This window comes from Colossoma macropomum, unplaced genomic scaffold (assembly GCF_904425465.1).
Source record: "Colossoma macropomum unplaced genomic scaffold, Colossoma_macropomum, whole genome shotgun sequence".
NCBI lineage: Eukaryota > Metazoa > Chordata > Actinopteri > Characiformes > Serrasalmidae > Colossoma > Colossoma macropomum.
In genome coordinates, this window is record NW_023494785.1 from 2,430,982 (window position 1) to 2,444,460 (window position 13,479).

Below are 13,479 nucleotides of genomic sequence, written 5' to 3' on the forward strand. Positions count from 1 at the left end.
GTGGTAAAATAAACAGGGCTGGCACCAGCTACAGGCAGAAGTGGTGAATGTCTAGGGCCTCAGCGTTGGCCAGGGGCTTCACACCATTGCTCTGCATAGTCAAGATGAGTAAAGAAGTATTCATTTTCTTACTGGTTATGATTGTTTGATTAACAAAAAGAGCTCCACATGGTGCAGCTATGCTAACGTTATATTCATTGTTTGGCATGAACTTTCTCAACACTGTGCTGCCTCAACAGCAGCTGGCAGTAAAAGTTGAGTATTTGTAATCACGTCCAATCACATCATTAGTATCCATATTTCCTCAATAGAAAAGTCAACTGCATTAAGCCTTTAACTGACCAAAGTGTTATTCATATCAAATTATACAGCAGTTAGTTCCGGCCACGCAAGCTGATTGGTTGAGAAGCGTTCTAACCGCACTGTTATTTCACCATAATGGATTTTTCACAAACACTGTATCACTCCGCTGAGACGCCGTTGCTAAGCAACGACTTTGACAGCTGTAGGAGACACTCAAGCCATTTGAACGTTTTTACTTCTTACTTTGCCACAAACAGAAAATGGACACTTTTAAGATCACATTTGACCGACAGCTGATTTGGTCAGACTCTGAAGATGAGACGACACTAAATTCCCAAACTGTCAGTTGGTCTGTGTGGAACTGGAGAACGAACTGCCGGCTGTGGAGCTCGTTACTCTGACGTAGCAACAAGCTTAGACTTATACTTAGACAGACTTTGTCATTTAAATTTACACCGTACAGAATGAAATTACGTTGCCTTGGCTCAGAGTAGATCGGGGAGAAAAGAAAAAAAAAAAAGTAATACAATGTAGTGCAAAGTGTGGCGCATATGTAAACGAGCTGCTTGTTAAGGAACTATAATTTGGTGAAGGAACTGAGAACATTAAAACATATTAAACGCCGCATTCACGGCCCAGTTTATTAATTTATTACTTTATTTATTTAACTGTTGTATAAAAGGACTAGAACACTCGAGGAGTGTGTTATCGCCAATAACATCACGGCTGCGATGATCTACGGCGACCAAATCACAGCCGTGATGCTATTCCGCAATAACACACTCCCTCTGTGTTCTACTGCTTAAGTAACAATTGTCCTGTCTTTTCCTGGTTTAGGAATTAGAGTAAGGTTTAGAAATCGCTTCATAGAGGCTCTTAGTTCACCCTTTTCTGGACATAAGAGATCCTTTAACTCTTCCCAAAAGAGTTTTTAAAAGTTTGCTGTTAATTAATTTGGTCCTCAGGGCTTTGTGCTTTTTTGTACTACTGATCCTAGTTCTTCGAAACTTGAATCAGAATCACACAAGTATTTAAATTCTAAGTCTGCAGAGTGAAGGTCACTGCTTACTAATATAAAGAAGACCTACCCCACCTCCTTAGGAGAGCGTGCAGAAGAACCCAGTTCAGAAAAGTTTTAAATATCCGATTTGCTTTGATGTTGTGATTTTGTAATTTCATTTTAGCTTTAAGTTAAGTCAGGTCAAGTCAGCTTTATTGTCAATACTACAATATGTACAGGACATACAGAGTATTGAGACTGCGTTACTCTCAGACCCCCATGGTGTAGCAATAACATTAAATAGACAGTAAACAGGAAATGTGTGAATTTAAATAGACACTTAAAATCTTATAATCGTAAAAATAAACACTAATTATACAAAAATAGCATAATAAAAAAATTATATAAATATAGAAGGTCCTGAAATTAACACTAAAGTGATGTAAGGCACAAACAGATTAAGGTCTGTGGGTATAATAGTGCAAATATAAACAGTAGTGCAATTAGACTGAGCTTATGGAGCTGTTAAAGTGATGGGTGCGTAACAGAAAGTGATGGGTGCGTAACAGTCCCTGAGAAGGTCAGAGTTCAGTATTGGGGAGTGGGGGTCAGGAACCTGTGTTTGACCAATACTGTCAGAGTTCAGTATTGGGGAGTGGGGGTCAGGAACCTGTGTTTGACCAGTACTGTCAGAGTTCAGTATTGGGGAGTGGGGGTCAGGAACCTGTGTTTGACCAATACTGTCAGAGTTCAGTATTGGGGAGTGGGGGTCAGGAACCTGTGTTTGGGTCCAAACTCTGTGTGTGTGTGTGGGGGGGGGGCAAAGTAGGGAGAGAGTTGAGCATCCTGACAGCCTGGTGGATGAAGCTGTCCCCCAGTCTGCTGGTCCTGGCCCGGAGACTCCGCAGTCTCCTCCCTGAAGGCAGCAGGCTAAAGAAGCTGTGTAGTGGGTGAGTGGGATCACCTGTCATTCAGAGGGCTTTCCGGGTGAGACGGGAGCTGTATATCTCTTGGAGGGAGGGGAGGGAGGTGCCAACGATCTTCTCAGCTGGAAATGATAGTGATCTGTCAAAGGTGCTTTAGTAATATTAGAGGACTCTGTGACCAGTTTGAGGACAACCAAGCCAATAATCCATTCTAGACTTGTTCTAGATCTGCTGTTTGGTGTGAAACAGGAATACTGTCTTTTACATATTGTCTTTAGATTTCCTCCAGATTTCTATCGGAGAATAAACATTGTTAAAGTGAATTAAATCCATCAATATGAGAATCCTCCAATCTGAACAGGCATCTGTTCAACCTTTCATCCAGTAAATCATTTCAGTCTCCTCACTCAGAACTGAAGCACAAGCTTCTGGATGACGCAGCATTACACAACGTGATCACCCCACTGATTTGACCAAAAGGTGGCGTCCTCTGCATGGTAATGAGGCTTTGTAACAGAAAACAGTTGTACAATGCAGTCTTTTTTGCCATCCTTTAGATCCCTAACATTAAGAGAAGCAAAAGAAACATGAGTTTTTAAAGGAAACGTTTAACTAAAACTGTGTGGATGAGATCCATATAAAGTAATTCAGGAAAAAGTCTATATTTAGCTCATTCTGCATCAACAATCCTTTAGAAACAATTCATACATTTCCTTCACACAGGCACTGACAGCCTTCTACTCATACTCATCTGCTCTTTATGAATCCCTTTTATGAACCCCGTGATAAAAATCACAGCAGGGCATGCCCTTGAGTGGCTTATTGCTTTCATAGAATGGTGGCCAACATAAAATATGATAAAATACACAATTTCCGAGAGATCATTATTAATAATAATGAAGATAAACAAGTATTCCATTCAAAAAATGCAGTTCCTTTAGAGTATGGCATCGCTGCCAGATAACCATGGACCTCTGAATGAGGAGAAGAACGTTTAGTCGCCCATCGCTGAATACTGCGGTCATTTCATGAACTTTAACTCTGTCATATAATAATGAACATATCGCTGTTCTCGGAAGAAAACCCTGTTTCTCCAAAATGGTAACTTCACAGGAGAAGAAAAAAAAAAAAAAAACTTACTTCATTTTCAATGAAAGTCAATGGAACCAGACATTTTTCCAATTCATTTTGCGCCATTTCTTTTAGTCCATTCATCATGCAACTTATACACCATGTAAAGAGCAACAGGCATTTTCAAACTGTCAAAAACTGAAAAATGACTACAATGGAGATACAAGGTTTTGTTCCGACAGTAACGATATGATAACACACCCCTGTTTAATGCAAAAACCTTTGCTTTATAAGTAGTTTTTGGTCGCCAAATTACCACCGCGAGGCTTATTAGCACAAGCTAATGGTGCCCTCTTCTCACGCAGGGTCCTAAATCTCAAATGTCTCCCTGCTCCCTGCTACATAGAGATTTAAATACTGGATTCTGCAGCCCAACAATGCATAAGAGAACTAACAAGTAGCCATTTGGTATTCAGCTACATCCATACATACACAAATACAGCACTGTTTGGCTGTAGAATTTAAAAACCTCATACTGTCATGATATGTGAATAACTCATCCTGATTCAGGTAATTCATGTGGAAGCCACAGGGTGGCACTGTTAAAATAAAGAGCATAGATGATGGCTGAACCAAAAGTGGTGTGGTGAGATCTGCTCTAAAAAACACACATCAAAACATGGTATCAGAAGTAAATGAAATTAGACAAACAGTGTTGCAAGCATGGAAGGACTGAAGCCACCTGCTGGACTTGACTTACTGCACAGGAACCTATCAGAAAACTGGAGAACATTTTGACAAAGGTTTGAGCTGTATCTAGCAGGTACCGGAGGCGCTAACAAGCCAGCCAAGGTACAGTCCGCACTATTTCTTCATGTAGCTGGCGAAGAGGCAGGTGAAGTGTACAATACCTTCACATATGGAGATGAAGATGAAGATAATTCTAACCGCATAATCTGATGAAAATAATGTAGAAATTTGAAGAATACTGTAACCAAGAAAAACATAACCTATGAACGGTACAAGTTTTTCACGTGTGCAAGGGGATATGTCGATTAGCCAGTGTGTCAGAGTTAAAGCTAAGAGTGAAGTCATGTGAATTCGGGTAATTGCAAGAATCCCTTATCAGAGATCGAGTTGTCTGTGGAATCACGTCAGATACAACGAGAGAAAGAATGTTAAGAGAAGTTGACGTGACCCTCGAAAAAGCAACTCAGCTCAGAAACTACTGAAGCACAAATGAAACAGATGCATGATGAGGATCAACATGCAAGCCTCTGCACGAGAAAACAAGCATGTAGATGCAGTGAAACATAAGCAGACACGTAAAAAAGATCAGCAAAATAAAACAAAAGAGAGAGAAAGACAAAGCAAGCACGTTTGATTGCAAACGATGAGGAACTGAGCATGCATCACGTAAATGCCCTGCTCATGGCAAACAGTGTAAAAACTGCGAGAAGATGAACCATTTTGCCAGAATGCATAGATCGCACAGTAGATGATGATGTCACGGATCAGCAAGGAAGTCTGTTCGTTGGAGTTGTGCATGCAAAGACACAGTCACAGACAGATGAATGGACTGTTGAAATAGAAATGGAGCGCAAGCCTGTCAAATTCAAACTGGACACTGGTGCACAAGCCAATGTAATTCCTTACAGTTTACTGCAAAGAATAGGCAAAAAGAACAGACTTAAACCAACAAATGTGAAACTGTCAGCGTATGCTGGAGACAAAATACCTGTGAAAGGAAAGTGCAATTGGACAGTGAAATGTTCTGGAATTCATTGTCTTGAAATCAAGTGCCAAACCAATACTTGGAATTCAAGCATGTGAAGAAATGGGGCTTGTCAAGAGAGTGATGGCACTGAATAAAAGTGATGAAATGGATATTTTCAAAGAGTATGCTGATGTGTTTGAGGGAATAGGCTGCCTAGAGGGAGCACAAACCATTCGATTTGATAAGTGTTACACCAAAAGTACACCCACCTAGGAAACCCCCTGTCACATTAAGAGAAAGACTAAAAACAGAAGTAAAGAGCCAACAAAATCCAATGGAAAGCTGAGAATCTGCTTAGATCCATGTGATCTCAATACAGCCGTAATGAGAGAACACTACCAGCTACCAACAGCTGAAGAAGTAACCAGCAAACTCTCAAAAGCTAAATACTTCACAGTACTAGATGCAAGTTCAGGTTTTTGGCAACTAAAATTAGATGAAGCCAGCTCTCGCCTCAGTACGTTCAATACTCCTTTTGGCTGCTATCGATTCCTCCGACTCACTTTTGGAATTGTGGGCCTGGAGCAAATATCTGGGTCATATATTCTCAAAAGCTGGTTTGAAACCAGAGCAAGATTGAGGCCAACACCAGAATGCAAAAAAGATGTGGAGCGATTTCTGGGTATGGTCCAGAAATACCTCGCCAAATTCATTCCAAACATGTCACAACACACTGAGCCATTACGTGGTCTTATCAGAGATGATGTCGCATGGCAGTGGGAAGATGAGCATCGGCATGCATACAACAAATTGAAAACAATGCTCACTGAAGCTCCTTTGCTCAGATACTCTGATGTAAAGCTACCTGTAGTGCTGTCGGTTGATGCTTCTAAAATTGGACTTGGGGCGGTCCTACTGCAAGAGAACAAGCCAGCTGCATATGCATCGCGTGCATTGACTGAAGCTGAACAGCGCTATGCGCAAATAGAAAAAGAGATGCTGGCAACTGTGTTCGAACAGAACGTTTCCATCAGTACACGTATGGAAGAGAAGTGAATGTGGAGTCAGATCACAAACCACTTGAAATCAATAATGAAAAAGCCGTTGAGCAGTGCTCCAGCCAGAATACAGAGACTCTCAATGAGACTGCAGAAATATCAAGTGAATGTACAAGCCAGGAAAGGAGATGCACATAGCAGATGCATTGTCCAGAGCTTACTTACCAGTGACCAACTCACCTGATAAAGACATAGAAGCACTGGTGGTCTCCAATTTGCCTGTGTCAAGTGAGAAACTACTAGAATTCAGAAAGGAAAAAAGATGATATGACACTGACTAAACTCTCAGAGACAGTTCTGAATGGATGGCCAGCAAAAAAGAGTCAAGCAGCAAAAGAAATACAACCGTATTGGAACTTCAGAGAAGAAATTTCAGCAGTGGATGGAGTTCTATTCAAAGGAGAGCGACTCATCGTCCCTGCAGCAATGAGAGCCGAAATGCTAAAGCACATTCATGTGAGCCACTTGGGCATTGAAAGCTGCAGGCGCAGAGTGAGAGAAGTACTCTTTTGGCCTGGAATGTCACAAAGTATCACAGACATGGTGAACAGCTGTGATGTGTGCAGTACACATCAGAAGCGACAGTCCAGAGAGCCATTACATCCACACAGTGTTGCAGAAAGACCCTGGCAGATGATAGGTGTTGACCTATTCACCTTTGACCGGCAGGAGTATCTACTCTTAGTGGATTACTGTTCCAAGTTCATTGAGGTCGAGTGGCTGAAGTCAGACACTAGAAGTGCAACAGTCATCACTCATCTTAAGTCACAATTCGCTAGACATGGATTTAGTGAAACAGTGATTTCAGACAATGGACCACAGTTCAGCTCTGGGGAATTCCAGGCCTTTGCAAAAGAGTGGGAGCCCCCACCCACCATGCGCAGTCAAATGGATTGGCTGAAAGAGGAGTACAGACTGTTAAACTCATGCTAAAAAAGGCTAAAGCTGATGGAAAAGATCTGTATCTGTCTTTGCTGAATCTGAAGAGTGTACCTTTAGAGGACATTGGAGCGTCACCAGCCCAGCTGTTAATGGGTCGACGTGCGAGGACAAGACTTCCAACAACATCACAAATGTTGAAACCTCACATGGTCACTAACACAGTGCAGCAGTTATTGGAAACAAGACAACAGAAACAGAAAGAATACTTCGATCAAGGAACCAGAGCACTTCCGAATCTTCAGATTGGCAACAATGTCAGGATATGGCAAGATGGCACATGGAATCCAGCCCAGGTAACTGGGCTTTCAGATCAGCCAAGATCCTATGTCATAGAGACACTTGGTGGACAGGCGTATAGAAGGAACAGAAAGTTTCTGATGCAATCAAAAGGGAAAGGTAACACATCTAAGGACATGGTCAATCAAAATGTGACATAACAGAGTGTGTGTGAAAGCACAGAGGACAAACTTCAAATGGACATTCGAAACAAAACCCCACAAAGAAATGTCAGTTCTACAGAGCTTCCAAGTCTGCCAACCAAAACAGCAAGTGGACGTACTGTCTCCAAACCTGGACGGCTTATTGAGGAGTAGCTTTGGACTTGGTCATGTATAGCCAGTTGTTTTATTTCAAAGGACGATTAACAAGAGTTGCTTCCAATGTAAAACATGTTTCAACAAGAGAAATGTTGCAGTATGGCAAGCAGTATTTTTTTTGTGTTACTCTTTTTCAGGTCATGGACTTTACGGTGTGACACCAAGCAAGTTCATATGCTACGTGAAAAAAAAAAAGGGGGGATGTCATGATATGTGTGAATAATTCATCCTGATTCAGATGTAAGTCATGTGGAAGTCATAGGGTGGCGCTGTTAAAATGAAGAGCATAGATGATGGCTGAACCAAAAGTGGTGTGGTGAGATCTGCTCTAAAAAACACACATCAAAACACATACAGCACAATATTTAGAGGGCCTGGGTTTGCTTAAGGCAGATCTGACTGAAACAGAGAAATTTGAAGCATGTAAGTCATTCAAGCTGTTTAGCATGTTATCTATCTTTTAGCCTGTTAGTTAGCTGACCAGCCTGGTTCTAGTTAAGAACATAAGTCGCCAGCCCCTCAGTTTAAACAAAAAACAGGTTCTTACTTCATCAATGTACTCGGTGGTCCATGTGAGCAACATGAGAGTCAAAGATTATTCCATTAACAGCACAAGGGTTTTTTGGGAGGTGGCGCAGTAATACAGAGTTTAGATGTCATAGGTGTGCATATATTGTGTATTGTACAACGGCTTTAAATGTGGCTCAGCCAATCAGATTTTAGGACCAGAACTATCTGTTTTATAATGCAGAATTACCCATTTGTGTCTATAATTCATAATGGACATCACCAGCACATCTATCTTGTCCACTGTAGCTACTGTGGACAGCAGTTAGATAACATTCTGTACTGTATTTTCATTCATTTAATTCTTAGGTTCCACCTTCTGTTCTACTGTTCTTGTTCTTTGTATTTTTCTTTTAGTGCATCAACTTCTTTTTGAAGGGACACCACTTGTTTCTTTAGCACAGACGTGCACAATTTGCATTCTTTAACATCAGATTCATGGAATTTTATGGCTTTAGTCATGCTTGTAATTATAGTGCTATTCTGCTTCAATTCTACATTTAGCTCTTCCAGATAACAGTCAACTCACAAAGCTAAGGAATTAATGACCTCCAGAATGGCACAATAGGGTTCGCACCGAGAATCCAGGCCTCCAGATATAGCAGACAGCATTACCGGGTGCACCACTAATTAGGGACAGAAGCAGGCCTCAATTGCTGAGCCACGACATAGGTCACCAGAAAAAGAGTGGGGGGCTAGCTAAAGGTTTGAGAAAGGGGGAAGAAGAGGCCAGGAAAAGCAAAGGGGAGGAACCACTAAACTTAATCTTTTCTCTTTCTCAAAATAAACTTTTTTTCCCACTACTTATGCTGTCACCAAGAACTTAGAGAAGCCAAGAGAGATCTCTGAGAAACTCAAGAGCAGTTACCAAAACACCAGCTTGATCAGAAGGTACTCACACATGGCATATTAGCTCACGACTGAGCACTAGACAAACAAAGAGCCGTCCTTAAGTAGAGCCCAACACAGGTGTCACCAGTTATCACTGATTACTAAGAGGCGGTTCTCTGCCTCCCTTAATGGTGACACTGGCTCTGACCACAGGCTGGTACTCCTGCTTTTGGCAGACTGAGGCTGACTCCTGCTTTTGGCAGACTGAGGCTGACTCCTCAAAAAATGGCACTGGAGACTTTGTCTGTTGTCCATTCTGTGTTTGGTTTAGTCTTTTACTCAGAGTGTTGTTTTGATGGGGTATTTTTGAGCAGCGTTGTTGAGTTCAAGTTTGATGCCACTGGGAGGAATTTCCATCTGAAAGCAGTACTCAGTAGCTGTATTTCTGCATACAAGAAAAGCAGCTCATAAAATCTGTCCTTTTTGAAATCATTTTTTTGTGATGTCATACGGTCTCCCATTCATCCTACTACAGTTTAGCGCAGCATATTCACAGTGAAGTTACAGAGTGTTTCAGCTCTGTCTGAGCACAATACTAGGCAGCCAGTCAGAACAGAGCACATTTACATATTTTAGTCTTAAAAGTACAGTAACAGCCTGATTAATTCTATGGGATGAAGAGAGATTGGAAAATTGGTATGTAAAAAAATATGGCTGTTTACATAAAAGACATATTTAGACCTGAAAAAAACAATAAAACTACATGAAAAGTGTAGGATGTGGTAGGATGATGAGCTAAAGCTAAAGCCATTACATGTTAAGTGGGGACTCACTGGCCACTCTTAGTTTTCCTGTTGATCTATGTCAGGCGTGTCAAACTGGGGACCGTCTGGGCCAAATTAGGAGACTGAGACTAAATTTGAATCAGTGACATTGGATTTATAACTAGTGACAACCAATCAACATATCCAGTAATAAAATGAATACTTCACTCATTTTGACTATGTACAACAATGATGTAAAGCCCTCGACCAATGTGGATGCCTAAGGCCTCCGCCTATTCTTCCTATAGCTGGTGTTTTACCATTTAGATAGACATATTAATACTGACCTTAGGTATAGACTTTAAGTATTTGGCCATCCTTCCTCAGACCACAGCAATGTCAGATCACTACTTAATCTCATATGAAATCAGTTTTAGTCGTAATATATGTCCATCCACACGCTATAGTGTTAAACACACTATAACATCATCTACACCCAATAGCTTTATTGAAAACCTTCCAGATCTTTCGTCTTTAAAAGTTGTCCGTCTGAACCTAATGAATTAGATATGCTGACTAAATGTTTGGAAGACACTCTTCGCTCTACTTTAGATAATGTGGCTCCATTAAAAAGTAAAAGAATAAGGCAGAAAAGGCTCCATGGTACAATGATCATACTCGAGCTATGAAACAGACTGTTAGGCGATTAGAGCGTAAATGGCGTCAGACTAAACTTGAGGTTTTCCAATCTGCCTGGAAGGAGAGTCTTATAGACGACAGAAAAGCACTAAAGTCAGCGCGTTCAGCCTCTCAGTCTCTCGTCATTGATTGAAAATAACAAGAATAATCCTAGACTACTTTTCAGTACTATCTCTAAATTAACTAATAACCAAGCAGCTACTGAAGCCCAGATACCATCAGCCTACAGCAGCACTGACTTCATGAACTTCTTCAGTAATAAAACTGAATTGATTAGGCACAAAATTGAAAATGTGCAGCATTGCAGTGCAGCATCCTATAAACCTAATCTAGATCTAGAGTGCAGTATAACCACTACAGAGACGCTGGAGTCTTTTACTTTACTCCAACAAACAGAGCTCGTCCAAATTATTTCATCTTCAAAAACAACAACTTGTATACTAGATCCAATTCCTACAGGTTTTCTTAGAGACGTTTGGCCAGAAATAACCAAGCCTTTTCTATCTATAATAAACTCTTCTCTCAGCCTTGGCTATGTTCCACAATCTCTTAAATTAGCTGTAATTAAACCCCTAATAAAGAAACCCAGTCTTGATCCCTCTGAGTTATCAAACTATAGACCTATTTCAAATCTTCCCTTTTTATCAAAAATTTTAGACAAAGCCGTGGCAAAACAATTATGTTCCCACCTGCATAGGAGTAATATATATGAAAAATTTCAGTCTGGCTTCAGGCCTCACCATAGAACCGAAAAAAGCGTTAGTGAAAATTGTAAATGATCTTTTATTATCCGCTGACAAAGGAAACGTATCCTTATTGGTTTTACTCAATCTTAGTGCAGCTTTTGACACAATAGACCATTCCATTCTATTAGACAGGCTTGAGAAACTAGTAGCAGTGACAGGTAAAGCTCTTTCACAGTTCAAATCTTACCTTAGTGATCGCTTTGAGTTTGTTAATGTAAATGGTGAACCATCAGCTCTCACAAGAGTAAAGTATGGTGTTCCACAGGGCTCTGTCTTAGGACCCATGTTATTTACCTTATATATGCTACCACTAGGTACCATCATTAGAAAACATGGCATCAGTTTCCACTGCTATGCCGATGATACACAATTATATATTTCAGCTAAACCAGAGGACAAAATTGAACTTAATAAGATAGAGGACTGTGTAAAAGACATTAAAGAATGGATGTCAAGTAACTTCCTCTTACTAAATTCGGACAAAACAGAAGTTCTTCTTCTGGGTCCAAAAGCTGTTAGGGATAATCCACCTACGTTTACTCTTAATCTCGATAGTTTCTCAGTTGCACCAGGCACATCTGTAAAAAGCCTTGGTGTTGCGATTGATCCCAGTCTGGCCTTCGATGAGCATATTACCAATATTACCAGAATAGCTTTCCTCCACCTGCGTAACATCGCTAAACTAATAAATGCACTGTCGCTACAGGATGCAGAAACGTTAGTTCACGCCTTCATCACGTCCAGGTTAGATTACTGTAACGCTCTGCTTTCTGGTTGTTCCAGCCAAAACCTTAACAAGCTTCAGTTAGTCCAGAACGCTGCAGCCAGAGTTCTCAGCAAAACCAGGAAATTAGACCACATTAGCCCAATTTTGTGTACTTTACATTGGTTGCCTGTTAAATTCCACATTGAATACAAAATTCTTCTACTGACGTATAAAGCTCTGAATGGCCTTGATCCTCAGTACCTCAGTGACCTTATTTCCTATTATCAACCAACATGCCCACTTAGATCACAAGGTGCTGCTCATTATTAGTACGCAGAATAAATAAAATTACATCAGGGGAGGAGCCTTTTCATACAAAGCCCCCCAGCTTTGGAATAACCTACCAGTCTGTGTTCGGGACTCAGACACAGCCTCCATCTTTATGTCTAGGCTAAAAACTTACCTGTTTAGTCGAGCCTTTGGTTAATTTGTTTTCCTAACTATGCTGGTGAACTGTGGAGAAAATGCCACACAAGGAAGGAGAAAATGTGTGAACTGTCAAGCAAAGACACCAGTGTACTGTATAAGCTGTAATATGGCTCTGTGCTTTGTGTCAAACAGGAACTGTTTCAGGGATAATATGGCACAAAATGCAGAGACCTGCATAAGGAGATATTGATAAACATGCTTTCAGAACAGGCTGCGGTGCTGATGTAGCAAATTTAATATTGTAAACAAGAGTGTTTGGCATTAATTGTTGACTTTTTACAATTTTTATGTTTAAAAAAAAAATTCAACTTTTGTAATTCTCACAGTAATGAGACTGCACTAGCCTAAGTAGTCGATGATTTAAGACTCAATGCTGAGGACCGAAAGGTCTCGCTTCTGAACTTGAGCTTGAACCCTGATTTTGCTGGCAATGACATCTTAATTGATGGATTATAGATCTGGGTAAGCATTTCAGGCACTGATATTTACTGCTTTACCTCTTCAACAGAAAGTTTTATGTAGAGCTTCAGATCCTTTTGTGGTACGTCTTGTGGAGTTCCCCAAGGTTCTATTCTGGGAGCTGTCCTATTTAGTTTGCATTGGCCACTTACCATTTGGAAGCCTAAGGGTTTGATTTTCACTGCTGTGCAAATGACATAACTGTATATTTCAATATCACCTAATAGCCTCATTGGCAAACTGCCCACATCAACTTATGGATCTCTCAATTTTCTTTGAATTAACAGGCAAAACTGCTGTGTTGTTTTTTTTTATGTTGAGTCAATGTTAGAGAGAAACAAACTTTAAACTCAGGGCAAAAAGTACTACGTCATATAGGAAAATCATGGCACGTTCTTAAATGTTGAGACCCTAACATGACACTTGACCTTTTTTTTCTTTTAAAGATCTTAGAAATTTTGTTAAAGTTTGGCTATTTATCTGAAGAACTTGTGCAGAGGAACCGACTGAATATGCCAATAAAGAGGACTGGCTCCATCACTGTACTCAACACCGACTCCCTGCAGGTGATAACGTGAAACGAAGGATGCTGTGTTGGCTTATAC

At 40.6% G+C, this 13,479-nt stretch overlaps 1 protein-coding gene across 1 annotated transcript in view; it reads right to left on the reverse strand.

Moving 5' to 3' along the window:
* Positions 1-28: 28 nt before the first annotated feature.
* LOC118812915 (muscle M-line assembly protein unc-89-like) overlaps positions 29-13,479 on the reverse strand; it is a 24,358-nt gene continuing 10,907 nt past the window's right edge. Inside the window, exons 8-9 of the mRNA XM_036578027.1 lie at positions 2,155-2,267; positions 29-91 (exon numbers count right to left, since the gene is read on the reverse strand). Coding sequence (XP_036433920.1) covers positions 29-91; positions 2,155-2,267 — 176 coding nt within the window. The remainder of the gene's footprint in view (positions 92-2,154; positions 2,268-13,479) is intronic.